Below are 26,573 nucleotides of genomic sequence, written 5' to 3'. Positions count from 1 at the left end.
GCCCGGTCCCTCCCCCGGCCGCGCCCCCCGCGGGCGGTGGTAGCGGCGCGGCGGAAGGGGCGGGGCGCGGGCGCCATGGCGGCGGCAGCGCGGCCGCTGGCGCTGCTCACCAGCTGTGCCGCGGGCTTCGCGCCCGAGGAGCTCGTCAAACGTGAGTCGGGGCCGCCGCGGCGCCGCAGCGGGCGGAACCAGGGGTCGCGGTTTGCCCGCACCCGCGCGAACCGGGCTGGCAGCGGCTCCCTTCAGCCCCGGCCTTCAGGGGGGCTGTTTTCCCCTCAGGATCACAGTTCTCCCCTCAGGGTCGCTGCCATCCCCTCACAGATCCAAATTTCCTCTCAGGGTCACCGCCATCCCCTCACGGACCCAGTTTTCCCCTCAGGGTCACCGCCATCCCCTCACGGACCCAGTTTTCCCCTCAGGGTCACCGCCATCCCCTCACAGATCCAAATTTCCCCTCAGGTTCTCATTTTTCCCGTCAAGGTCGCAGTTCTGCTCTCAGGGTCCCAGTCCTCCCCTCAGGACAGGGGGATCGCAGCCCCCGAGCCCTTGCAGAGGGTATCGGGAGCCTCCTCAGTGATTTAAGGAAATAATTCACCGCTTTCTCAATGCGGAAGGACTGAAAGGGAAAGCTAAGAATTCTGTCCTGCAGCTGGTAGAATTGCAGATTACACTCGGTACCGAGTACATAGAACTCATTCAGTAGGAAGTGGTTTTTCCTGGAAACCAGTTGCTGTTTTTCTGGCTCAAAAAGGGAACACAAGATCTGGTAGTAGAGAAAGCCATGGTGGAATTTCTGGTATTTTAAAAATATTTTTAAAATCGGGAGATTTCCAGGAAGAAGCTGTTCATGATCTTGGTGGGTTGCCTGTGTTAGGACAGCCCTGTTTTTTAGGGAGTTCATGAACAGTTTGCTGTGCACACTGAGATGTAGAATTTAACTCCCTCAAATCTTCTCTGGATTTGTTTTTCTCTCTTTCTGAACAGTTCTTAGAACCTCACCAAGCACAGGGCTGCCCCCAGGAACTGGCTCCCTCCACCTCATTAAAGCACATTTTGGAAGAAAAATAACAGTACAAGATATGCAGTCAAAGGCTTCTCTGTCAGAGCAGCTGCAAGACACTGAATTATTTAAAGATTCCACACCTAAAATATTATTATTACCTTATTTTTGAGGAAGGTATAAGCAAATTGGAAGGAATTACTCAAGGTTCCTCTAGGTTTCCCCTTTGATTACTTTGCATAGTAAAGTGAAACAGGTAGAAAAGGTAGGTGAGCAAAAAGCTACTTAATCTGAGAAAATCTTAAAATACAAGCTCATATATTTTTAAGACTAGTACTCACTTTGGAATATCTCAGCTTCCACTGCTCCCAGTACCAAAACTGGAGTCTTTTCTGTGTGTCCTCTGACTGGGTGACATTAAAACCCTCCTGAAAGAAATAAAATCATTGGATAAAATAAATACCATCAGCATCTTAAGCCCCAAGTGACATTAAATCAGAGGCAGCAGACTGTAAAACATTCAAGGACACCCAGGCAGGGACGGGGCAGCAGTGGGGAGGGTTTGGGGGGGTGAGAGAACCTGCCAGAACTTTCCAGGTCAATTCCAAGACTTTTTCCAGGGTTTTCCTTCTGTTCAATGGAAAAGGGCTGGAGGATGAGAAGCAGCTGATGATACATTTGCTAGATATATTTTTATTTGTTTTTCTGAATGCTTTAATTCATGGGACACTGTGGCAAAACAAATCTTTTTAAAGTGCTCAACATAGATCTGCCTGTTATTATTGTGATGTATTACAAAACTGCAAATAAGATTGGTTCAGTTTTCATTCTGTCTGATTGTTCTTCCTTTTCTTTTTGGATTTTTACCACTCCCCTCCTCCCCAGCATATTTGGGCTCTCTTTACTCCTTGGTGTAATTTTAGGAGTATTTTTTATGGTTCATTCCACCAGGTGGCTCTCAAGGCCCAGAATGTGGGAACTGCTCCATATACCTGACAGCTCTGAGGATTTGGGAGCATTTAGGGCATTATGTTCTTAAAACATTTATTCAATCTGAAAAACACTACGGAAAGTGGTAAATATCTTAATCTCTTTGGGGAAAAAAAACTGCAAAAAGAAGTTGTAATCATTTAAAAATTATTATTATGCACACAATGTGCTAAAAGTGCTGAAATACTACTTGGGTATTAGGGAACAGGGCAATTACTGGGAGAGAAATTCCACAGGGAACTGGCAGAATCTCAGCATGAAGGATGGGAAATCAGCAGCACAATGGGATGAAAGAAAACCCCTTAAAACACAGGAACAAGCAGCAGGTAATAGGAAATGGGACATGGCCTCATTCTAGCAGTGCTTTCAGACCTAAATTTGTCCATGAACTCTTCTAAAAAATGTCCCTTACAAAGCAGACGTGAAATTCATATCAGCTTCTGAAAACCTTTTCTGAGGGTTCTTCCCCTTTGTATCCCTGTTAGGGTGACTGACTCAATGACTTCAGAGCTGATTTTGTTCCTCACCCCATTTCCCTCCCCAAGTCTTACTGCTGATTTTCTGGGTTTCTGTAATTTCTGTGGACCCTTTTATTCTTAGCCTCTTGTGGCATTGACTTGTAATTCTGTTAGCTCAGACTGATTTTAATTTACTTACTTATTTTTAACTGTCAAAACACTAGTAAAGGGAAATTAATATCATATTCCAAACAAACCTCTGAGAATACAAAGCTCAGAACCCAGGTTTGTTTGGTGGTGACTCAGGATCTTTGTCCCCCAGCTCCAAAGAGAGGTGGGTAATCTTAGCATGGAATATCATCTGATTAAAGATGATCACCTGAAATCATCTGAAAAATAATTGCCATCCAAAATAAATCAAACTTGAGCCTGGAAAAATCATTTAGATGTGGCACTTCTTATTTTAAGCAACCCTGAGAGGAGACTCCTGTTTCACTCTCTTAAGGAGGAAATGGCTACAGGTTTCTGTTTCCAAGGTCACATTTCTCCCTCAGATTCCATCTCCTCCCCAGGGCTGCAGATAATCCTGGTTTGCAGCTCTCCCTGCCTTGTGCCCCGTGCTCAGTCACCAGATCCATTTCTCAGCTTTGCAGTTTAGTTGTAAAAATCACTGCAGCCTTGGCAAGGAGGTTTTCCTGTCTCTTTACTAATAAGATACAGATAAATTCAAATTCATCTCCAGACTATTTGGGGAACAGCCTGTTCCAGCAGCTCCAGGAACTCTCAGTACCTTCAAATACAAATCCTTGAAAAGCTTTATTCTTTAACTCTTCTCCTGCCCCAGGCAATTCTGGATGACTCAGTCCATTTTAGAAATCACTGACCTGTGTTCCAAAGTGTCCACGAGTTCATCCAGCCTGAGCAAGGTTTCCTGGCCTTTCCCTCAAGGAATATTGGGGTGCTGTGCTTCAGCTCCAGGAGTGTTCTGGGAAGGCTCCTGCCTCGGAGGGCAGAGCCTGGCAGCACCTGAGCAAAGCACTGGATTTTAATGGTTGAGCTCCCACAAGGAATTTAATGGGAATTGCAGATGAATTGTAGCAACTGGGTTTATTTTCTCATTAGTTACCTTCAGCTTTTGGTCACAGTTAAACAGATCTTTACATCTCAAAGAGCATGCAAGGGTTGTAATAAAGTTTAGGTTTTCTCTCCATACATCCTGTTTACAGCCACTGAGTGTGAGGTTAACACTTGAAAAGGCATTTCCAGGAAAACAAAAGGCTTTCTGCAGCTTCTGGGTCATACTTTAGACTGAAAACTAGAAAATAAACTCTTTTGAAAGCTAAGCAATAAAATCTGGGACAGAGTAACAAATTGAGTTGAATTTTTAAAGATCTTGATTATGTACTGGTTTATTGTAGTAAAGATGGATCTGCATTGGCACTGTGCTTTTCTAGACAAATTATTTTCTTGCTGCTGCTTTTACCCTCCTCCTCACCCTTTTTCTCTCCTGCAGGTATCACAGGAGAAGATGACCTGACTGTGGGTGCAATAACAAGTGGAAGAGTGAATTTCTACCCCTGGACGATAGATAACAAATACTATTGTGCAGATATCCACCTCTGTGTGGTCCCAAACACGTTCCACGTGACCGCAGAGATCGCCGAGGCTGTGCAGGCATTTGTGGTGTACTTTGACAGCACAACAGTAAGGGCTCTCCTGCTTCATTCTCCTGCCTTCCCACAGTGAGACCATCAACCAGAACCCCACCCATCCCCTTTAAGTGTTCTATTCACTGGCAGAAGGTCAATATTCAATACTAACTAATCCATTTCCCTGCTAACAAAAACAGCAGCAGTTTCCTTCTCCCTTACTCCTCTCCTCCAGCTGGAAGAGGGGTTTTCAGGAGCCATTATGCCACCATGGCAAATCCATCTGCCAGCTTTATTCCTAGCTGGTGCTGCTTCTTAAAGGCTCCTTTAGGACAGACAGGATTTTGGGAGCTAAACGTAAAATTCATTTTAAAGGGCATTTCACCCAAAATTGTTTCTACTAAACCAGCAGCAGTGAAAACTGGTTTAGCAGAAACCAGAAAGGTTGAGACAAAAAAAGCCCATTTCTTTATATAATTCAATTCTTATACTATTAAAAACTAAAGTATTGCAGAATGCACTCTGAAGAACACTTTTCTTTTCCCCTGCAGAAAACTGGACTGGAGGGTGTCTCTGAATGGCTGCCCCTGACAGAAGAGTGGCTGCCAGAAGTGATGATCCTGGTTTGTGACAGAGTGTCTGAGAACGGTAGGAGACCCAGAGAACTCCCATCCTCACTCAGAGCCATTAGCCTGCATAATAATTGACTTTGTAATTACATCAACAGTTACCTCTCAGAGTCTGGGTGAGAGTGGCCTGGAGAGCTCAGGGGAGCAGGAGCTGAAACCTTCAGTGGGGTGTGTTAGAACTCAACCAGAATTTTACCAGATTGCTCAGTCAGCTCTGTCCTGCCACTGCAGGGGGAGTAAAAGGCATTCCTGCTGCTGCATGTGCATGACCCTGCTGAAAGAGGGGGAGAACTTGGTTGCTAATGCCATTTTTTTGACATTTGGAGATTGAGCACACACATTTGCTGTGGTTCTAGGCCACAGCAAGCTGGGAGGTGCTGATGTGTCCCTGCAGCTCAATTCAGTGTCAAAGCCAGAGTCAGCAGAAGTCTTCATTCACACCTGCGTTGTACCCTCTGCAAAACCATTTGATTCTGTTCCTCAGTTCCAAGGAGGAGTTTAACTCTATTTTTGGAAGCCACAGTGAATGGAGGATCCATGCCAGCTGCTCTACATTTCCCATACACTCCAGAGCAAGCAAACAACTTTGAGGGAATAAAACACAGCTAAATATTCTGATAAATGTGCTGGTACTGGTCTCAGATCTCTCCTTTAATACCCATTTTTGTCTCCCAATTTAGGTGTAAACAGACAGAAAGCTCAAGAATGGTGCATCAAGCATGGCTTTGAGCTGGTAGAGCTCAGCCCTGAGGAGCTGCCTGATGAAGATGGTAGGTCTGCTGCTTCTCTTGCCATTTTGAGACTGAAAAGTGCCCAGAAATACCTTCTAAGTAAAGTTGTGCCCCTTGCAGTTGTTGATATGGCACATGATTACAGCATGGAATGCTCTGGGTTGGTGGGGCTGTCTCAGCTGTAAAAGGTCAGCAGGGGGAGGAGGTTATTTCCTCTGAGAAATTCCATTTGTCCCCTCCCAAATCCAGCTGCTGTTTGTGCAGCACCTACGTCAAAATATCTGCTCCTTTTTCTGGCACTGCCCTGGGACTGTATTGATACATCAGAAGTTTTTATATTCCACTTGGAAAAATCAATCTAAAGAAACATTTTTCTGCATGAGGGCAGAAAAATTCTGGTTTTAAAAAGACTTGAAAACTATTTTATGCTATCTTGGTACAAACAGTGACATGATAGGCTGAAAATGGCAGGTTGTTAAAAACATTTCAGAGCAACAGGAGCTGTTACACAGGAAATAAACCAGTTTCAGAATCACTGGCTGCCCAACATTTATAACTTGAAAAAAAAACCAGCAAGAAGAGTCAAATGTGGTTTTCCACTCTTGAAAAGTGACTGTGCATTTCCTGACAGCCTTATCAGCATCAGCCTTATCTCCTCACTTCAGTGACACAAAAAAGCATTTACACCTTACCTCCCTGGAGTAAAATGAGATAACTGCGGGCTGGAGAGGAATTAGTCACTAACATTTGCTCTATTTCAGGTTCTCCAAGCACACTGCAGCCACCAAAAATAATTCACTATAAAATCCCCACTGCTACACATCCCACCCCTTTCCCCCCTTTAAGGGCCTGCTAAAATTGGATCTTGAGGAGCTGGGAAGTTTCCCTCTCTCCCCAGCATGCCTTTAAAAGTGTTTCCCTTTTTTTAGTCAAGGAGGGAGATTTACAGATTTGATTCACAGAAACTGGGAAAATCGGAAGTGAGGACTCCTTAGACTAAACAAATACTAATTGCTTTAAAAATAGTAACCTTTAATCAAGTTATTTTCCTATTGAATAATTCTTGTAAAGAACAAGCTCTTTGCCATTTATGGGAACAAGCTCTTTACCATTTCTTTAATGGGAATAATAACAACTCAGGATGTTAATTTGTGGGATATTGGGATACATGTTCTTTCCTAGCTGTTTAATCTGGTGGTTGATTCACTGTGACTCATGCAGAGGAGGAACTGTTCCTGTGAGTAACTTATTTACCCCCCAAACATTCTGGGTGAGTTACAAAGGCACAACAGATGCTGTAAACACACTGGGCCAATCTCTACTCCAAATTCTGACATTTCAGGCAGCTCATCTCAAATAAACTGGAACTTTGGTTTTGACTCATTGTCAGTTGTTTGCACAGCCAGGACAAGAGCTCTAAACTGGGACTCTTGATAAGGACTCTGATATCAAACCAAACAGCAGCACCACAGAGGGCAAAACATCTGATTTCACCCTTAAATGCATTTCTAAAGGCAGTTTCAATTACTGCACCTGATCCCTGAGTCACTTGAGTTTGATTTCTAAACAAAAACAGTTTTGTATCCAAAGGATTGTTTGGGTGGGTTTTTTTTTTTCCCTTTGTCAACCTGCACAAACATGGGAAGCTGACTAAACTGAGGAAATGGGAAAACTGACTTGATCTAAAGTGGTGTCAAATCTATTCAGTAAATAAATTAAAATCTGAATAATGCTTTCCCTGGGCTTTCAAGTTCCTGTAATTCCCAGGATTACTGGAACTTTTGGAGTAAGTTATTGTGGGGACAGCTTTACAATATTCCTTTCCATTTTTTACAGGCATCACGCCCTTTTTAAATGGTTGTCTCAAGTTCTTTACTTTCTAAAAGAAAGAAAAATAATTCTGGTATCTATTTTCTAATATATTTCTATGCTATACAGCATTGTAAAAGATCTTGGAGTGAAAGATGGAAGTTTCTTGTCTGTTGCTATTAAATTTATATATATATATACTATAAAGTATAATATACTGTCATTTATTATAATTTACTGTTTTGTTATTATTAATTTATTAATATTTATAATTATAATATATTAAAGTATATTTTACTTTTATAATATGCTATGAAGATGTTACTTAATATAGGCCTCCTGCTAAATATTTAACAAAAAGGATTTAGATACCTGCAAAATGCTGAGCTCACATTTCATTATCTCTGGAAGCTCAGCCCAAGAAGTGAGGCATTAATTTACATTTACTTGGCCTCTCATCAATCAAAGGTGCAAAATCTGCATTTTGTACTAGGAGCAGAATTGGCAATGATGTTGAGAAGCCAGGAGAGGCCTTCAGCCCCAGCTCTGGAGGCATGGGGTGGTGTTTGGAGCTGTTCTCAGGAGTTTCAGAGCCCCTCTCTGTTCTGTGCAGATGATTTCCCCGAGTCCACGGGAGTGAAGCGCATCGTGCAGGCCCTCAACGCCAACGTCTGGTCCAACGTGGTGATGAAGGGGGGTAGGTGGTGCCCCTGGGCCTGGCCCTGCAGCCTGGGGGAGCTCACGTGGGGCAGCTGGGCCAGCACAGGCACAGCTGCAGCACAATGGGACCTTCCCCAGGGAACAGCAGGGCCCAGGCATTGCTTTCACCCCCACAGGCAGTGGGTGAGATTTATCACAGAATTTATGGCTTAGGTGGGAGGGGACCTCAAAGCTCAGCTTGTCCTCTGTGCCAGGCTGCTCCAAGCTCACCCAGCTGGCCTTGGACACTTCCACCCACAGCTGCTCTGTGCCAGGGCCTCACCACCCTCACAGGAAGGGATTTCTGTGTAAAACTGCTCCTGTTCCAGCTCCTGCTCCCTCTCTGCTTTAACTTGCACTCTACCAATAATTTCAGTTAAATATTCCATTAATCCTGCAGGTTGCAATGAAAACTCAAAGTTGATTCCACCAAACTCTAGTAAGAAATAGGCTGTAATTATCAGCTTTACCAGACTGATACATGCGTCAGTGTAGAAGTAAAGGCTAAATTCCACATTTGTTGTAGGGGATTTTTGGTTGGTTTTTTAAATCTTTGTACTAGGGATGAGAATAGAAAATGCAGAGATGAGATTTGGCAAAGGAGCTGTGTCAAACATTTAAGGGCTGTTTTTGCTACAGAAAACCCCACTTGAGTACATGGAAACCACATATTTTATTTACAACAGTGCAAAAAATGGGCAACCCCAGATAATTTCCTGAGGAAGCTGGATATCAGGTAGAGTTAGAATTTGGAAAAATCACTTTAGCCTTAGAGTCATCAGAAAAGGAAATGCTGTGGTTACAAGGGTAGATCCTTCCATTTACTTGAAATCCTTTAATTACCTTTCTAATCACACAAACTGCTACAGAAAATGTAGGAAGATCAAACTCTTCAGGAGTGCTTGGCCTGGAATTTCTTATTCACAAAGCCTCATCCCACCACCAACCTTCCAACACCTCTCTGCTCCCTGATGTCCCATTTCCCTCTGCTGTGGCTTCTCCCTTCCTGCAGCCATTAACTGTGGAATGATTAAAAGCCCTGAGAGGCTGCTGTTAATCTCTGCATCTGCAAGGGGCTTGCTGGGACTCAGTGAAACCAGGATGAGCATTATTAACCTCCATTTTTTAATGCAGCTTTTTGAGGATTTCTCATTGCCCATCAGAACTGAAGTGAAGGTGGGGTGTGACTCAGTGTAACCATTGCAGAGAACCAGGTAACCTGGGCAGATGGTGTCAGGTTATTTATCTCACTTGTGCTAAAAATGGTTTTTTACCAACACATTTCCTGTATCTGGCAGATACCACCTTACAGAACAGCAGAATTTAGTCACATGCTCAGTTCCTCACAGGGGGAAATTCCTGCACATCACTGCTGTGTTCTGTAAAGGTCAGGCTCCTTGACAAATCCTGATTTTCTCTGCACAGCACCAGCCCCACACAGCACTGCTGCACCACCACAAACCCCTCAGGAAGTCAGCTATACTTAGAAGGTGTTGCAGCCTGACTGTGCCTTCAAAGGAAAATTGTTGAGCTCATTTTGCTTAAAATAAAACTTTTTACAACCTGTAACATATCTTTTGTTTTCAGCTTCCTCCAGATCCTCGAAACTGGCTGCCATGTAAATCCAACTTTAACTTTTCCACTGAAAATGACCTGCAACTCCTGGCTGGTTAAAAACCATGCAGGGAGGAGTTATCAGAGACCCTAAGAGAGTTCCAGTAGTAAATGCCTACTAGCAAATACTTACAGCACTGTTAGGTGCAGCCTTTATTCAACAGCATTGCCTTCATTCAAAACCTGTTTCCTTGAGAATTTAAATTTACAGACAGAGCAGGAATAGCCTTTTTCAAGCACAAACACCAAACTCATTATTTTATTGCATTAAGCCCCAACACAATTCTTGTCAAGCTGCAGGTTTTTTTCACACACCTATTCATTAAAATTTTAAACTTCAGATTTTTTCTCTCACCATTAAATGCATCATTCTCACACAATCCATAAAAAGAATTATTAAATGTAACACAGTTGAATTAGAAACAAGTTTACACCAAGTGACCAATCCCACGTGCTTTGTGAGTAAATGGAGCAGCATTATCTCTACTCCAAGCCAAAGGAGCAGCCTTACCTGGGACTCTGCCAGGCAAATCCTCCCTGGAGCTGCTGTCAGGTTGGTTCTCCAGGCCTTGGAGGTCCCGTCAGTCTCTGGAAGTTTTCTTGAGCAGGAGAACGTGAGGGATTCTCCAGGTGACACAGTTCCCTCCCCACAGAGGCATTAAAGTGCTGTTAACCTTCCCTGTCCCTGCAAGAGCCTCTGTGGCAAGAAGAGAAACCATTTCCAGTCCTCTAGAAGAGGCTGCTTGGCGTCTTTCCTGCTTAAATCCCAGCCTGAGTGATCCCAGGTGAAGCTGCTTACCTCAGGTGGGGCCAGGAATGAGCCTGGCTCTAATCACAGCCAATTAACCTCATTTAGGGAGGCCATTCAAACAAATTGTGAATTTTGATGTGTTAATTCCAGTTTTATGTGTAAGGATCACCATGTGTCAGCTGGAGACAGGAGGAATAATAATAGGTAAAGGCAGTGGAAAACACTTGGCCATGAAACAGGAGTCTGGGAATGCTGAATCCATGTTCAGAGCATCATGAGTGGTTCCTGTGCAGCTACAGAGAGCATGGAATCAGGAGAGGTTTGGGTGGGAAGGGACCCTAAATCCCATCCCATTCCTGCCCTGCAGGGGCAGCCACAGCTGCTCTGGGCTCCACCGTAGCCACTGACTCCTCCATAAGTGGGATGAGCTAATTTTTGGCTTTCCTGCCTCAAGAACACTGTGTAAGGCATCACCCACTTCCTGAATTGCACCCAGAAGTTGAAATAACTTTTACATCCAATAAATGGAGTTTATAGGAAGGGCTTTCCAAGGGTGTGCCTGCAACCAAGTGTTGTGTCTGCCTCCTCCCTAAACATGGATCCAGGGACAAACAGCTGCTGTTCAGAGATCCCTGCTGCACACTCCAGGTTTTTCAGAAGGGATGACATTTGTAATAACTCTGGCTGAGGTTCTGCAGTGTTGGAGGAGGGAATGTGGAGCCACTGCCATTTTTCTGTGCAGGACAGACTCTAATCCCAGCCATGAACGAGGGCCATGATTAGATCACTGCATCCACCTCTCTGCCAGTGTGGGAATGTTCTCTCTCCAGGACATTCTGCACTGCAGTGTCCAGCCTTGCCTGAGGTGACTCAGAGATTGGCTCCATGTCCACCTTCACAGCTTCCCCAAAGCCAGCTCTCTGCTCAGCCCATGAAACTGGGCAAGCTGCTTTCTTTGGGATGCAAATCCCAAACTTTATCCTGCAATCCCTGTTCACTGACCTGCTGGACTTCACAGGCAGCTGAAGGTTTTCCAGGGAATTCATTCAGCTCCACTGCTTCACTTCTTCCCACCCCTTTGGCCAGGGATCTGCTAAAGCAGCAAAAGGGATAAAGCAGAGCCAGGGGCCCCAAATACCTGCCAGGGATGGGGCAGAACAGATCAGCTGCAGGAGCAGGGAATGGGGACTGGGGCTCAGGATTCTCCCATGGAGATGTGTTTGTGTGAGTGCTGGATGGGCCCAGTTACACATCCAACCCCTCAGAAGGAGAGGCTGGAGAAATGGCAAGGAAATTCGGGCAGAGCATCCAAATGACATCACCTCAACAGTTGAGTCTAGAGCTTAGTCATGAGTGTAATAATTTAGAACATACTTCTCTTAAAAAGTAACATTAAATCTTGCTTCTGGCAGAAGTCATTGTTTCCTGGCTATTTCTAGTACAATAACTTCACATTTTTTCAGTTTTAGTTGACTAAAATACAAAGGTTTGCAGAAAAATCTCCTGAGTGCCTTGTGTAACTGCAAATATTTACTACTCAGTGCAAGGCCAGTTTGTATTGAGTAGTAAACTGACTTAGAAAAACCTGACTTAGTAAAAAACACCTCATCATATCACCCATTATGCACATATTTTTATATAAAACAGGTTTAAAAATACAGCCAGTTCAAATTAAAAATACTGCACCACATTTATTGTCTTAGATGACTGTTCAGGTTTGAAATCACTTTTTAGGTTGGGTTTTAAAACGGCATTGAAATACACCCTAGGCCAGCAGTGGGGAGAGCCCAGAGCACCTTGTAGTGAGAAGAAACCCTGGATTTGATGGATGAATCCACCCAGGAATTCTGAATTAGATATTTAACAATTTTCTTTGCCATGATTGTCGTGCTCAGCCTGTTCAGTGTGAGCAAAGGCTCTCCTTGCCTTTCCTGAATCCACCCTCAGACTCGGGGCTGCTTCCCATGGAGTTAAACCTGGGCACCAGGAACAGAAAATTCTGCTTCTGGATTTTCCAGCTGCCCATTTGGGATTTACCAGCTCAGATCCCAACGCAGCAGAGGCTTCCAACAAGCTCTGAAAAGACCCCACATCTCCTGTGGCTCACATTCCCTTCCCTGGGGGGAATATTTAGCAGCAAACGGTGCAGACACAGTTTAAAGCTTAGAATTGATGTGAAATTTCTGCTTAAAATCTGTTTGCAAGTGCACTGGCACAGTTTTCCATGGTGCTGTGAAATTCCCCCTCTCCCACCTGGCCAGCCCCAGTATTTGCAGTAATTTTGGAATTTGTGCTTTGTTGCAGACAGGACCCAGGGCTTTGGTCTCCTCAGCACCTTGGCAGGAGCAAACAGGAGCCGTGGCTGTGAAGAGACCCCGGAGACAGAAGTAAACAGTGATTCCAGTAATTCCTGCTTGCTGCTCTGCTCAGGCCCTGCCTGCACCCACTGGGGGTGGCCGGGACCTCCCCTTGTGCCACAGAGCCAAAGGAAAGAGCACTAAAAGCTCCACTCAAGATGGGCTTGATTATATCCAAATTATCCCCTTTGGGCACAACAAAACCTGTCATTCTATGGTGTTATTGGAAAAACCCCAACAAATCCATCCTGAAATCCTTTCATGCAGCCCCAGTTCCCAGTGCTGCAGGAGGGACCTTTCATGGCACAGGTTGTGCAGTAACACTTTGAGATAACCTGCAAGGGTTTGAAGGAAAAGCTGGGAGCACCTGATTTGCTGCTGAGGTTTTTTCATGCATTACTGGATACTGAAATATCTTTGTGTCCTGACAGTCCAACCCAGGAGAGAGGGAGGAATCCCAGTCAGATGGTGGGGAGGATGGAGCTGGCACACACAGCCTGGAGCCTGACAGTGCTGCAGGTGAGCTCAGCACACCTGGCAGGGACACAGGGCAGCGTGGGGCACTGCCAGAAATCCCTGCAGCGTTCCAGGAGAGGGGAGTGCCTTACCAGCTCTGTGTGACATCTGCATCTTTGATGTGCCCTCATCAGTCTTTGATGCACTCTGTGGCTGTGAATCCAGATCATTCTGGAATCAGCAAGAAATCTTAAATACTGGATGAGCTCACATGTAATGTATCACAGAATCGTGGAATCTGGAATATTTTGGGTTAGAAAGGACCTTAAAGCTCATCCCATTCCACCCCTGCCATGGCAGGGACACCTTCCACTGTCCCAGGGTGCTCCAAGCCCTGTCCAGCCTGGCCTTGGGCACTGCCAGGGATCCAGGGGCAGCCACAGCTGCTCTGGGCTCCTCTGCCAGGGCTGCCCATGCTGACAGGGAAGGATTTCTGCCATAAAATTAATCACCACTGTAACAATGCCATGATTTGTCTTTATGAGCAATCAGTAAATTAAGTGTTTCTTTCTCTCTTATGACATTGGAATTTGTAAATGGGATTTGCAGCTGTTAAAATCCTGGTTTTCTGTTGAGAAACCAGAATCATTTCAACCAAGCTGTATTTCAGATCCCATGCTGGATATGGACATCCAGGAGCTGGCCAGCCTGACCACGAGGGATGGGGACCTGGAGAACTTCGAAAGGCTCTTCTCAAAGCTGAAAGAAATGAAAGGTAATGCACCTGGAGAGATGGACCTGAGCTCTGGCACCTCCTGCAGTGGCTCAGATAGAGCCAGGAGTGAGCTGGGAAGCTGTGAAATTCCTGTTCTCCTGCCTCAGGTCCTTGAGAGGTAGCTGCTGTTTCCATTCATTTGTCCTTTATCTTGATAATGCTCTTGGAAGCGGCAGATGTTGCACTGGAGTTCCCAAATGCAGGGCAGGAGGTTTTCTCTGCAGTTCCCAAAATCCAGGGCAGGAGGTTTTCTCTGCAGTTCCCAGACCCAGGACAGGAGGTTTTCTCTGCAGTTCCCAAATCCAGGGCAGGAGGTGCTCTCTGTTCTCTGCTCCCTCCTGAGCTTCACAGCCCCTCTCCTCTCCTTCCCCACAGACAAAGCGGCCACGCTGCCCCACGAGCAGAGGAAGCTGCACGCAGAGAAGGTGAGCCTTGGGAACTGGGGTGGGGTCAGTAAAATGGGTGATTTCTTTCCAAGCACAGTTCCTGCTCCTGCAGAGTTCCTGGATTAAGAGCTGTGAGAACAAACCACACAGTCCTATGAGAGTTGTCAGGTATCTCCCAAAAACTGAATAACCTGGAAGTTTGAAATACCAGAAAAGCATAAAATCCTGGAATGGTTTGGGTTGGAAGGGACCCTAAAGATCATCTCATTCCACCCCAGTGCCATAAAAAAAGACTTTCCTCTTTCTGAATTCTGAGCTGAAAGCCCTGCAGTCACTGGGGGTGCTGGCCAGCCTCCACAAGTCAATGGAAAAGTCTGGATCTCCTGGAGAATTTAATGATGCCTTAAATAGCACAGGTTTTGTAGCACAGGTGCCTCCCGTGACTTGAACCATTGCACCTGTGTAGCTAAAATTCCTTCACCTCAGAGAGGATGTGTTGCACTCACAGAGCTGGTTGCCAGATTCAGCTGCTGCTCAGTTCCTGCTCTTTGGATGGGAAATACAAAATCTTCAGTCATGTGATGGGAATGTTCTCCCTTTCCCATCTCTTTCCCATTGTAGGTGGCCAAAGCCTTCTGGATGGCAATTGGAGGAGACAGGGATGAGATTGAAGGTCTCTCCTCAGATGAAGATAACTGAATTCCTCTGTAGCTGGAAGTGCCAGAGCAATCCTGAGGGAACGCTCCTTCCCTGAATTAGTGTTCATTGCCAAAAACCCCATTTAGCTGTAGCTGCTGCCCTTGGTGACAGCATTCCCCATGTTCCACATTCCACAGCATCTCCAGCTCCAGAGGCTTTGTCTGACTGTCCTGTCTCCTCTCCCAGAGGACTTTGGGAGGTGACACGAGTGTGGTTCAAGGAAACAGTGATGAGTTTACATTTTACAAATGAACATTTTTATTATTTCCTCTCTGGGGTTTAAATAAACAAATGTGCTCCCAGTTATCTCTGCACACAGGGCTGGGGCTTGGGAAGTCACTCCTGAATTCCAAACTGCATTTTTCAGCTGTAGGGCTCTTGGATGGTTTTATGGAGCTTTTCCCAGTTGAGACTGGCCAGATTTGGATGAGCCATGAGGAGGAGGTTGCTGAGCCCCATCCTGCCAAGTGCCCAAGCCATTACACGTGGCCCCAGGCTTGGGTTCTGTTTGGATTTTGCCTGTGTAAGGACAGGGGCTTCCCTGCAGTGCCAGGTGTTGTGCACACTCCCTGGATTCCCATTGGAATGCCAGATGGCTGCTGCTGCTCCTGGGGTGGAGTTCCCTGCCCAAACCTTGTGCAAGGCCTGGCAGAGTGCACAGAGCTGCTCTGGGAGCTCTGTGCACAGTTCCCAAAGCCCTCGGTGCCCCTGGGTGGGCTCAGTGCCCACTCCCTGTGTGTCCATCAGGGCTCAGAGGGAATTCCCTTTCCTGGAGGGAGCCCCCGTCACTTCCACAGCAGCACAGGGCACAGAGCCTCTGGAATGACGGACATGGAAGGAACGTGGAGCCTGGTGAGGAGCCAGAGGAGGAAGGGGAGATGCCACCCTGGCTCCTCTGTGCAGGCACAGGCTGTGGATCCACAGGAAGAGTCTGGCCCCAAGAACTTTTCCTTATCCATCTGAAAGTCCACCCTGTTAAGCACCCTCAGTTAGGAATTCCAAAATTACCTTTTCCAATGTCCCCTAAATTGCCGAGTCCCAGGACATGGGCTTGCCATCGATTCTTGGATGGCTTTACGTCCTGCAGCACTTTCAGAGTGCTCCTTGAATTCCCTTTTTAATGCTGAAGCAAAGGTGAATGTAAATCATCATTCTTGGAATGCTGGGAATCATTTCCTGCATGGAAACTGCAGCGTTCAAGGACAAGAACTGCAGCCTCACTGGCAGTTTGGGAAGCGTTTCTCAGCTGAAGCCTGAGCAGGAGCTCCCCCGTGGTGAAACACCTGGTTTGGGAAGAATTCTGGAATATGAGACAGCCAAGGAAACACCTGCCAGGGACACCTTCCCAGGCAGCTGCGGGGCCTTGCTGTGACTGCACCTTCTCCTGCTCTCCATCTCTGTCCCAGCACAGAGGATGAGGCACAGAGCTGCAGGTGGCTCATTCCAGGCAGGGAATGAATGGTTTCCCCATTGGCTTCTCGGGAGCTGAGATTGTTTCTGCCCTTTCTAAATCTTTGTTGTGCAATGCTGATAAATGGCCAAAGTGCCAAGGGAATGGAGTGGAGGCAGCGAAGAAAAAATGGACTTGGACACTTTATAAACCCATTCTTTAGACATGTGATAGAGATGTGACATTTTAAATTTAATGAGATCATATCAGTTAAAACCCAGTGCTTTGCTGCCTTTTTATGAGGTAGCAGCAGCTCATTCCCATACTCAAAACTCTTTTAAACATGATTTATTGTAAATGTGGGTCTTCTCTGTAGGGGCACAAATCATGGAGGCAGGAAGTGTGGCTGAAGACACTGGGAAATAATTTAATGATCCTTTGAGGTTGTTGTGTTGTGGTTTAAAATCAAGGTTTACTTTGCTGGTGCTTATTTTTTTTGTGGGTTGTTTGGGGTTTTTCTGAAGAGACCCTTTGGTTTTGGCTACAGAATTTCTTTACAAAAGAAGTTGTTACAGAAATGAATAAAGGGGGCATTAGCGGAAAGGCAGATTTGTGCCTCTCAGTTTCTCTTTGTGTAGAAGAATTCCCAGTTGGTTCCACAGAATCCCAGAGTGGTTTGGGTTGGAAGTGCCCTTAAAGGCCCCCAGTCCCACCCTGCCACGGGCAGGGACAGCCCCAGGTTTGGTGTCCTTGTGCCAGTTCAGAGCTGTTGCTGCTGCAGCATTCCCAGCTCAGACATTCCCAGTGTTCCTGGGCAGGCCAGGCTGCAGCTGAAGCTCTGGGCTGGCAGAGACCTCCCTGCCACCGACCCAGCCCTGGCACCCAGCTCTGGCCTGAAGCACCCGCTCAGGCCGTGGCAGTTCACTCTTCATTTCGGCTGAGGATTTTAATTCCTCCCGCTGCCCGTGTCCAGCAGGGATCGGGACACCGGGACCCAGCAGAGCCCCCAGCTCCGCACGGACTCGCTGCAGCCTGCCCGAGCTCTGGCGAGCCCAGCACAGAGCCTGGACCAGACCCTTCATTACCACATGGCTGGAAACCCGAGTGGAAAAAGCATTCTCGTAAATCCTGTCAGGAAAAACAGCCCCAAAGCAGAGAATTCCAGTGAAACCCTCGGGGGCCGTGAGGAGTTCACAGCAGGATCGGATCGCGGTGTGCCTGGAGCCTCCCCGGGGCTCTTTGGAGTGCCTGCCCCGAGGGCACGGAGTGCCAGGGATCTGTCCTGTCCCCGGGATGGCATCGCAGCCTGGGGTTAATGAGGAAAACCTTCCCAGCAGGAGCACAGGGCAGCCATGGACGGCTCACCAGGGAGGGAGGCTCACCAGGGTGCAATCTCTGCTCCTCAGGGCTTTCTCCAGGATTTACTGGCTGGACTCGTGTCTGCAGCTCCAGCACAGAGACACGGCAGGAACTCGGGGTCTGCTCCTGACAGGGCACTGCAGGAGAGCAGTGATTGATGGCTCCTCTGCAGCTCCTGCTCTCCTCAGCTGGGAACAGCTCCCCAGTTCCCTACATGGAATTCCAGTGGCACTTGGAACCCGTGAATACTCAACTGTGCCTGACTTCTCCAGCAACTGGAGAACAGTAAATCCTTGGAGCACAGAACTCCACTTATACTCACCCCTGAGTCCCATTAGTTAAAAGAACTAAATGCAATTTTAAACGTTTTTTTATATATTTGACTTTAAATTCTTGAACAAAACTGTCCCAGCTGTAAAAAGAAGGAGGGTCTTACCTGTCACTGAGCTCTTGTGTGCTTTACTGGGATTGCACCAACCTAAGGATGCTGCTGTGTCCCAATCACTGTCATGGCAACACCCAAACTGTCAATTTGTGTCCTTAAATACATTCCTCCGACAGCCTGATGTGCTCACGAGCCTCAGTTTTCAAATCAAAGTTTATTAAAATGTCAAAAACAGACCTTACAGTTCCACATGGAAAGGGAGGGCGTACATGGGACAGGCCTGGCGTAACAAAGGCAGTAATGCTGCAGGGCAGGGCAGGATGGACAGACAGCCAGGGAGGACTCACAGCTCCCGTGGATGCATCAGGGGCAGGGCTGGGTGTCCCAGCACAGCCAGCACGGGGAGCCCAGCTGGGCTGGGGAGCACAGGAGGGACTGCCAGGTGTGGAGGGGCAGAGATGACCCAGGCAGCTCTGGAGGAACAGGTTTGGTTTTTAAAGCCCCATCAAGCCCCAAGAGCCATTCTGAGACCCCGACCTGGTGCAGCAGCAGCACCGTGGCTACCGAGGGCTCGGGGAGTTTGTGCTCAGCTCTGGTCTCACATCACAAACTCCTCATTTCCAGCAGTCATCAGCAAAGAGCAGATGGAAGATTTAATACTCTGAGTCCTTAATTGCCCCTTCTGCTAAAAATTAAATACTGGATTCATCTGAATATTCGAGACAGACACATAAATACAAAAGCAGGTACATAGTAAAAAACATTTAATTTCTCAAGCACACCTCTCAGGCCACCACCAGAGAGGGCCTGGTTCTCATCCCAGCTTAGCACAGCCATGGAACTCCATCCTCCTGCCCCTCAGGGACCAGCAGAGCTCTGGGTGCTGTGCCTGTGGCTGCAGCCCTTCCCTGGGCTGGGCTTTCCTGCTTTTCCAGTCGGGAAGTGGCTCAGGGCACAGGAGCCACCACTGGCTGCTTGGGGTGAGTCCTGAACATCCCTCACCTACAGAGGATCCTGCAGGCTTCAACCACGCTGATGCAAGGGGGAGGAAACTGTGAGTAACTCAGGGGCTCCCTCAGCCTTCTCCTGACACCCAGGGGCAGCCAGAGCTCCAGGGAAATGCCTTACCATGGGATTTCTCCTTCTTTGTGCATCTGCGCACTGACTGCTGGAGATTAAGTCAAATGGACAGCACTGGATTACTCCTAAGACAAGCTTAACACAAAATACAACCTGCATTCAATACATTAACAATAAACAGATCACCAGAGCCTGGGAAAGCACAGGGTGTCCTGTGCTGTGCAGCCACACCAAGGGAAGAGTCAAAGGTCCTGCTGCTGACTCTGGAGGAACAAACCCGGGTGAAATCCTGGAGAAACGAGCCCAGCCTGCCATGAAATGAGAGGATGTTCCAGCCTGGAGCTGCAAGCTGAGCCAGGGCAGGCTGCTCTCATCCCTTTGAGCTCCACACCAAAGCTGCTTTAATCAAGTTCTAGGAGAAATCAAACAAAGCCTCGGGTGCCCTCAGGGCCCAGCTGCCCCCAGCAGTCCCTGCTCCCTGGCCACAGGAACAGGAATTCACCTCACCTGCAGCCACTGTGAGCATCCAGGGCAGTGAGGGCATCCCTGGCTCAGCCCCAGCCCTGCCCAGGGCCCTGCTGGGCTCCCCAAGGTGACTCCAGAACCCACAGAGCTCTCATGAATCAGGGAGCAGCAAACAAAGGGGAGAGAGGAAATTAATGCTGGAGTGGAGATAATCTCCCCTTTATCTCACTGCACTGCTGGGCCAGCTCACATTTTCCACTGGAAGTCATTTCACTTAAGAGATGATGAGGGGAGATTAAGCAAAGTTTTTATGCATCATCTGAATCCTGGGTTTCAAAAGGCCTCAATTAATATTGGTCAGCAATTAATTATCCTTTAGCAAGGGGCTGTAGCTCCGGTTCCCAGCGGAAATGCAGGGTGGCTGAGGAGGTGACTCCGTGTGCAGATTTCATATTAAATTGGGATTTATTCCCACTTGTGCCCTCAGGATCAGGCTGGGCTCCTGCTCACACCATCACCTGTAATCCCTCTGGGATTTCAGAGGGCATTTTGTGGTTAATGCAGGAGGCAGCCGAGTCCAGTTTCCTCTGTGATTATGAGGAAAACAACAACAACATTTGTCACCAAAATAAGCAAATCAGACACTCATGGAGGAAACCCAGAGCCATTTTACAGAGCACATTTTTTCCCCTCTCATTTAAACAGCCAAAAGTCAAATATTTCTACAAAATTTAGGATAAACTTTTCTTCACAGCTATTTAGAAACCTGTATCTGAACCAACCCACGGTGACAACAGACCTGCTTTGTAAAAGGCCCAAATAACTCCTGTTTTATACAGATCTCTTCTTGTCCCAGTCTGTGCAGGCAGACCTGTAACTCAGATCAGGCACACTGTAAAATTTAACAAACATCCAAAAGCCTCCAGTGCTGCTTGTGCTGTGCTGCACAGAACAGCTGCAGTCCAGACTCAGCCAGGATATCCAGAGTCCTGTGTGACCAGGAGCACATCCACCATCAGAGTCCTCCCTGCATTTCAGGTGTGTAACAAGGCAGGTGCTTTTCTCTGGAAGGGAACTCCCCAAACCATCCCTTCATCTGCGTTCAGCAGCAGCAGCCTCTGGGATCTGTTCTGGTGGCACTGGGTGCCCTCAGCTGCAGCAGTGTGACAGGCTGTGCCAAAGCAGGAGAGGCTGGCAGAGGTCTCTGAGGAAGGAGCCTTGGCAAGGGAGGAGCATGGAAATTCCTGGTGGTGTTTGATCCAGTCAGTTCCCCCTGTGGATCAGGGCACTCCCACAGAAGTTTGCAGGACTAAATCTTTATCAAAACCATCCTCAAGTCCATCCCAGTCAGTCCTTCCCACATCCAGCTTGTTTGTCTTTCATAGATAAAAAAACAAGAAAAAAAAAGATTTCCATAGGAAACTGATTATCACTTTCTCCCGTCCCCCTCCAATATTTTGGCACAAATGCATAAGATATTCACTGCAGATATAAAGAAACAGATAATTGGACAGCACTGACAAAGTTATGAGACTTATTTGGCAAATGTGAACCATAAAAACAAGTGCTAAGGGTTTTTTCCAGTTGTGGAAATTGTTTGCCACGACAGTTGCTGCAGGGATAAAAAATATTAAACAGTCTGGAGCATGTATGTTTAAAATGAACATTTTATAATACAAGTAAATACACACTCTCCCAATTTCTCCAGGCAAAAACACATCTTAGAGCATTTTCATCAGCTGGAAGAGTTTCCCACAGCACAGAGGGCTGGTTGTGTCTGAGGTGTCCTGGCTGCTGCACGTGACAGCACGGGCTCCCCCTCCAGGGCTGCTCCAGAGCCAGGCCTGGACATTCCAGCCCTGCTCCACCTGGACAGGAGCCCCTCGGGCTCTGGAGAGGCAGAGACTGGGAAAGCACAGCCCAGAGCTGCTGGCTGAATGCAGACAGACTGCAGAGAATGAGCCTGATGCTCCAGGCAGGGCTCCCCAGGGACAACTCTCCCTCTGGGAGCAGCTCCAGTCAAACTTTGCTGCAGCAACACCACAAAGAGCCCTCAGTGGGCTTTGGCTCCACGTGAATCCAGGCTGATCCTTGAGGGCATCATCCCTGGGCACCAGGCAAGGCTCTGCCTCCTTGCTGCAGGTCCAGGGTGGGAAATTCCTTCCTTTTCGGAACATTCCTGGGGAATTCCTTCTTCTGGGTGTTTGAAATGCCTCCTTCCCCCTGCTGCTGCAGTACTGGTGTGCATCAGGTGGGTGGGGAAGGGATGCATGAGCAGGAGCCATCCTGGAGCCCTCAGGCTCTGGTGTTCCCATCCTGGAGCCCTCAGGCTCTGGGGTTCCTGGGATGCTGCAGAGCCTGGAGCTGTGTGAAGGAAGGGGAAGTTTCCTGGCAGCTGGGATGGCTCCTGTGCCACACACAGCCTGGAGGCAGGTGAGCAGTGCCTGCTCTCCACTGAAACAACATCCAGCTCTTCATCCTCACCAACTCCAGCTCCAAATTCCAACTGCAGTCCGACCAAAGTGCCGACAGTTTCAGTGGAAGTGGCTTAAATGGGTATTTAAAAACAACAACAAAACAAAGAAAACCCACTTCTTTTTGTTTTTGAAGCAGATTTTTTTCTCATTGCTTGAGTAACTGGGGAGTTGTTTACTAAGCCTTTGCTAAGGGCGTTGCAGTCCTCGTTCCCCAGGGCCCCAGGGGGTTCCTTAGGAGACGCTGGAGCAGCGGATGCTGGGGGAGCCCATCTGTGTCAGGACCTTGTCCAGCCACTGCAGGGGCCCGTTGAGGTGCAGCTCGATCCAGCAGGGAGTGCTGGTCACCGTCTGCCTCCTGCCAGGGGAGAGCACACAACACCACCGTGACCCACAGACCTCAGCAGACACAACAGGCTGCCAGCTCCTGAGCTGCCTCCACAGCCACCCGGCCAAAGCAGTGGCTCTGCTCTGCCACAGCCTCTGCCAGGCGCTGCTGATTTCTTTTAAAAACCCACCCTGTCCCTCCATATTTGTTATGATGCCACAGGAGCAGCTTGCTATTTACTGCTCAGATTCCTGGGAACAGGCAGCTGATTCCCTGAAGGGAAACAAGGTGTCAATCCATGCAAAACCCATTTTTCCTTTGCAGACCTTTCCTAGTTAGACATCAAGGTCTGTGTTCACCAAATATCTTCAGTTTTCCTATGCACAAGACAAGGATATTCACTTTTTACTGCACCCTTGAGTTTTAGTAGAATGTGGAAGTGCTGGGAGGAGCTCACCCCAAGCCCTGCAGACCCTTCCTGCATCCATGGCCCTGCTGGGCCGGAGCTCAGCTGCTCTGACCTTCCCCTGCACAAATCCCTGTTCCCCTCCTGTCACTCCCCCTGAGCCCAGACCCCACAGGTATCTCCAGAAGGCAAAGCACAGAGATGGGGAGGAAAAGAAGGAAAGGGAGACCAAGACATGGAGCCAGGGGCTCTCCCTCCCTTGCTGAGGCATGGCCGAGGTCTTGTTCCAGGCAGGGACAGCTGCTGTGGAGGAGGGAGATTACAAAGCAGGAGAAACAGCCTCGCCTTACACCCCCACTTCCCACAGAAGCTGCCCTTGGAATCTGGTGATGGGAGGAAGAACCTGAAATCTGTGGGACCAGGGACAACCAGAGGTGAAAAGGGGACTGACCCTGTGCTTGGGGGGCTGCCCCCCACCACCATCCCAGTCCATCACAGGCTGCTCATGGAATTGGCTTCTCCCCCTTCCCTGCACCAGATCCCTGGCACAGAGGAGCACTAAACATCCCCATCACTGCTCAAAGGTGAACCAGGGATCAGGGAATGGCCCTCTGGATGCTCCACAGGAACATCTCCATCTCTGCATCACATGGAGAACTCTGTGGCAGGGAGAGCAGGATGGGCAGAGCAGCCCTGCCCTGCAGGGATCCCTGGCTTTCCGTAAGTCACGCTCCTCTGCAGCTCATTAGGGCCTGGCTGGGAGCCAGCCCTGCGCTGCTCTGGCCCCAGCTCAGGACGATTTCAAAACAAAATGGACTCCAAACATCTGGAGAAATGAAGAAAGTGGCAGAGCAACGTGCAGGGCCTGGGCCCCAGCTGCTCCTGAGGCCTCTCCCCCTCCTGCAGCAGAGCAGCCCCAGAATGGCAGCGACCCCACGGAGCTCTGAGTGAGGCCACAGCTTTAAAGCGTGCAGAGTCCAGTGTTTCCACATCCCTCACCAGCTTGCCCTCTCAGAAAATTACACCCATTTTCCACTGAATTGCATCTCACCTGCTTGTACTATCCATCCCTGCTCTCCCCTGGATGTTTGCTCACCAGTGGGGTGACAGAGCAATTTTCCCCATTTTCAAACAGCAGTGACAGCTCTGCAGGGCTCTCTCTCCCAGCCAGGAGCTGAGGAGGAGCAGAGCCTGGGGCGATCCCTGATCCAATCCCAGTAGGCACAGCCCATCCCTGTTCCTGGGCAGGCTGTCCCCCCCTTGCAGACAGCACTGGCAGCTCTGCAGGGCTCTCTGTCCCAGGCAGGAGCAGAGCAGGAGCAGCCCAGGAGGCCCCACCTGTACTCGGCGCCCCAGCCCTTGACGAAGCTCATGCGGATGGTGCACATGCGCGTCAGCTGGTACACGGCCTCGAAGCCCTGGTTCACCGACTGCGCCAGCAGCGCCGCGAACTCCTGGTTGTTAAAGATCTTCAGGTTACAGCCTGGGGGAAAGGACACAGCAGGGACACGCCGTTGGCTCGGTGGCATTGAGAGTTCTGGCTTTTCAGAGAACTCCAGGCTGCCTTCCCATGTCCCCAGAGCCCAGGGACAGGAATGGACGCTGCCACATTTGCACAGGGAGAATTCTGAATGCTGGAGCCCCCCAGCAGACTGTGACTGGAGAGACCAGGCTTGGGATCCTCCCCTGGAACCTCCTTCTCTCTCCTGGATACCATTTCCTTCCTATTGTAATTTAAAGGCTGCCTGTGACTGAGCACTGGCCAGCAGAGATCCCTGCAGGCCTGGAGGGGAGGAACACAGGGTGAACACAGGAGCTCCCTGTGCTGGATTGACACGAGTCTGTCACAGAACGGGGGAGCTCTGCAGTGAAACCACTCTGACACTCCAGGAAGCAGCTCTGAGGGTTAAAGAGGTGCCAGGGCTGGTGCCAGGGCTGCTCCTGCTCAAATCCTCTCTCCACTTTCACTGCCATGTGCCAAACACATTCCTTTCAAAACACAAGTTTTTCCCCTGATGTTTAGCCCCAGCTAAACAACTGAGAACAACTTATCCAACTGTTCTTAGGGGAAAAAGGTGAAATATAATAACATCCTTCAGAGTTTAGATAAATAAATAAATGCCCCACTCTTTAAAAAGTGTTTCTACGTTTGCTTTCTCCCAGATAACCATAAACAAGTTAAAACTCTGAAACCAGGCACTCAGCTAAGGCTCATTTGGGATTACACATGGGCCAAGGCTGAAAAACAACATTTGGAGTGGGATGAATTGTGTTTTGCTAAAAATCACTTTGTGAGCCTCCTCTCCTGGGCTGGACTCCTCTGGTGTGGAGCAAAGGGTGACCACAGCAGCTGCAGGAAGCACTGCCCACTTCTGGAACCAGGCAGGAGCCCAGGGCTGCAGTCTCAGGGAGCCTGAAGGGAAGGTTGGAGGGTGCAAGTGCCAGGGCCAGGCTGAGCTCAGGGAAGGAGGAATTAAGTCCAGGAGGACCCCAGTGCTGGATCCCAGCCCCTGGGAGCACTTGGGATCAGGTCTCTCCATGGGGGAGGGAGGCAATGACTCGATGCTGTCAATGAGGCAATGAAGAAACTGCTCCAAACCCAGCAAAGATTTGAAGAGCAGGCGGCCAAAGACTGTGGCAAAAGTGGGGAGAGCTGGATCCAAAAACTGAGCCTGAGCTGGGTCTGAGCGGAAATGTGGGCTTTTCATGTCTGCAGATGTTGACTCCAGCCAGGGTGGACTCCTGTGATGTGGTGGGGAATTAAGTCATAATTTGCAGCACTGGCAGCTGCATCTGAGAAAGGAAACCCATTAGGATGGGCCAGAGCTTGGAGCGTATGGATCTCCTCTCAATAGAAAAGAATTCAAATATTTCTAAACAAAGAAGTTCAGTTTTTAAATATATACAGGCTTTTAACTGTAAAAAAGTCAGCTTGTGTAAGCTTAGCTAAATAACAAAATTCCATTTCAAACAGCATCTCCTCTCTTACCAGCTTTTTTGCATTTATCTAACAAAAAAGCCTTTTCTTCCCAAGTAGATGAAATAAATTATCTTGTAATGTTTCAGCAAAAACTTCAGGCTCTAACCAGAACAACAAGGTGTCTGCAAATGTGATTTCTTTAGAACAAACCAATTCACACAGAGGAAGGGATTTTACTAGAGACCAGAAAAAAAGGAGCGATTTAAATCTATTATGGGTGAATCTAAATCAAGAGAAATTTCTTACTATTACTTAGAGGCACAAACAAAATTATCAACGTGTCTGTGAGATAATTACAATACAACAACAGACTGATAAAACACTGAAGGAACAAGGGGCAGATTCAGCTCTAAGTTGTGCTAAGATTCTGTTCTGTTAGATGAACGCAGTGCAACTACTGGAGGCTCCACAGCAGCTTCCTTCAGCAGTACCTCCATCCCTTAAGCTATAAAAATGCCCTGCTGGAATTGTCGAGTGGCTTCTAAAAGAGTAAAATAGATTTTCCAGAGAATTTGTGGGCTCCCCTTCCCTGGAAGTGCCTCAGGCCAGGCTGGACGGGGCTTGGAGCAGCATGGGGGAGTGCCAGGTGTGGAAGGGGACGTTCCAACCCAATGTAACCCAACCCAACCCATCCCACCGCAGCCCGGTATGATTTCAGAGCTGCCCGGAGTGCCCCGAGCAGGGCAGTGCCGGGGCTGTGTGT

The 26,573-nt window shown here is 48.1% G+C and overlaps 3 protein-coding genes across 7 annotated transcripts in view; 1 reads left to right on the top strand and 2 right to left on the bottom strand.

Moving 5' to 3' along the window:
- IQCH (IQ motif containing H) overlaps positions 1-3,443 on the bottom strand; it is a 57,685-nt gene extending 54,242 nt beyond the window's left edge. For both annotated transcript variants that reach the window (XM_063170001.1, XM_063170002.1), the window contains exons 1-2: positions 3,333-3,443; positions 1,342-1,428 (exon numbers count right to left, since the gene is read on the bottom strand). The gene's annotated coding sequence lies outside the window, so the exon portion shown is untranslated. The remainder of the gene's footprint in view (positions 1-1,341; positions 1,429-3,332) is intronic.
- On the top strand, positions 66-18,315 carry AAGAB (alpha and gamma adaptin binding protein). 2 transcript variants are annotated; one of them, XM_063170007.1, is made up of 10 exons: positions 66-151; positions 3,962-4,152; positions 4,649-4,745; positions 5,407-5,496; positions 7,880-7,963; positions 12,635-12,717; positions 13,119-13,206; positions 13,814-13,918; positions 14,294-14,343; positions 17,800-18,315. In XM_063170007.1, the coding sequence occupies exons 1-10, from the start codon at positions 76-78 to the stop codon at positions 17,908-17,910; spliced, it is 975 nt and encodes a 324-aa protein (XP_063026077.1). In that variant the 5' UTR covers positions 66-75; the 3' UTR covers positions 17,911-18,315. The 2 variants fall into 2 exon arrangements, with proteins under 2 accessions (XP_063026077.1, XP_063026078.1); XM_063170008.1 differs by lacking the exon at positions 17,800-18,315 and adding an exon at positions 14,926-17,000.
- Positions 18,316-18,332: 17 nt separating this feature from the next.
- SMAD3 (SMAD family member 3) overlaps positions 18,333-26,573 on the bottom strand; it is a 68,619-nt gene continuing 60,378 nt past the window's right edge. For all 3 annotated transcript variants that reach the window (XM_063170004.1, XM_063170005.1, XM_063170006.1), the window contains 2 exons: positions 24,229-24,373; positions 18,333-22,514 (listed from right to left, as the gene is read on the bottom strand). In XM_063170004.1, coding sequence (XP_063026074.1) covers positions 22,391-22,514; positions 24,229-24,373 — 269 coding nt within the window. In that variant the 3' untranslated portion in view covers positions 18,333-22,390. The remainder of the gene's footprint in view (positions 22,515-24,228; positions 24,374-26,573) is intronic.

The sequence above is a fragment of the Melospiza melodia genome, chromosome 15 (assembly GCF_035770615.1).
Source record: "Melospiza melodia melodia isolate bMelMel2 chromosome 15, bMelMel2.pri, whole genome shotgun sequence".
In the NCBI taxonomy this organism is placed as follows: Eukaryota; Metazoa; Chordata; class Aves; order Passeriformes; family Passerellidae; genus Melospiza; species Melospiza melodia.
Note: the sequence above shows the minus strand (reverse complement) of the source record. Positions and strands in the feature narration are given on the sequence as shown.

Bases quoted from the DNA above. Each gene is read 5' to 3' on its own strand.
- AAGAB (XM_063170007.1), top strand. From the start codon at position 76: ATGGCGGCGGCAGCGCGGCCGCTGGCGCTGCTCACCAGCTGTGCCGCG. The intron at 4,746-5,406 runs GTAGGAGACCCA...CTCCCAATTTAG, and splicing joins TGACAGAGTGTCTGAGAACG to GTGTAAACAGACAGAAAGCT. The intron at 12,718-13,118 runs GTAAACAGTGAT...GTGTCCTGACAG, and splicing joins AAGAGACCCCGGAGACAGAA to TCCAACCCAGGAGAGAGGGA.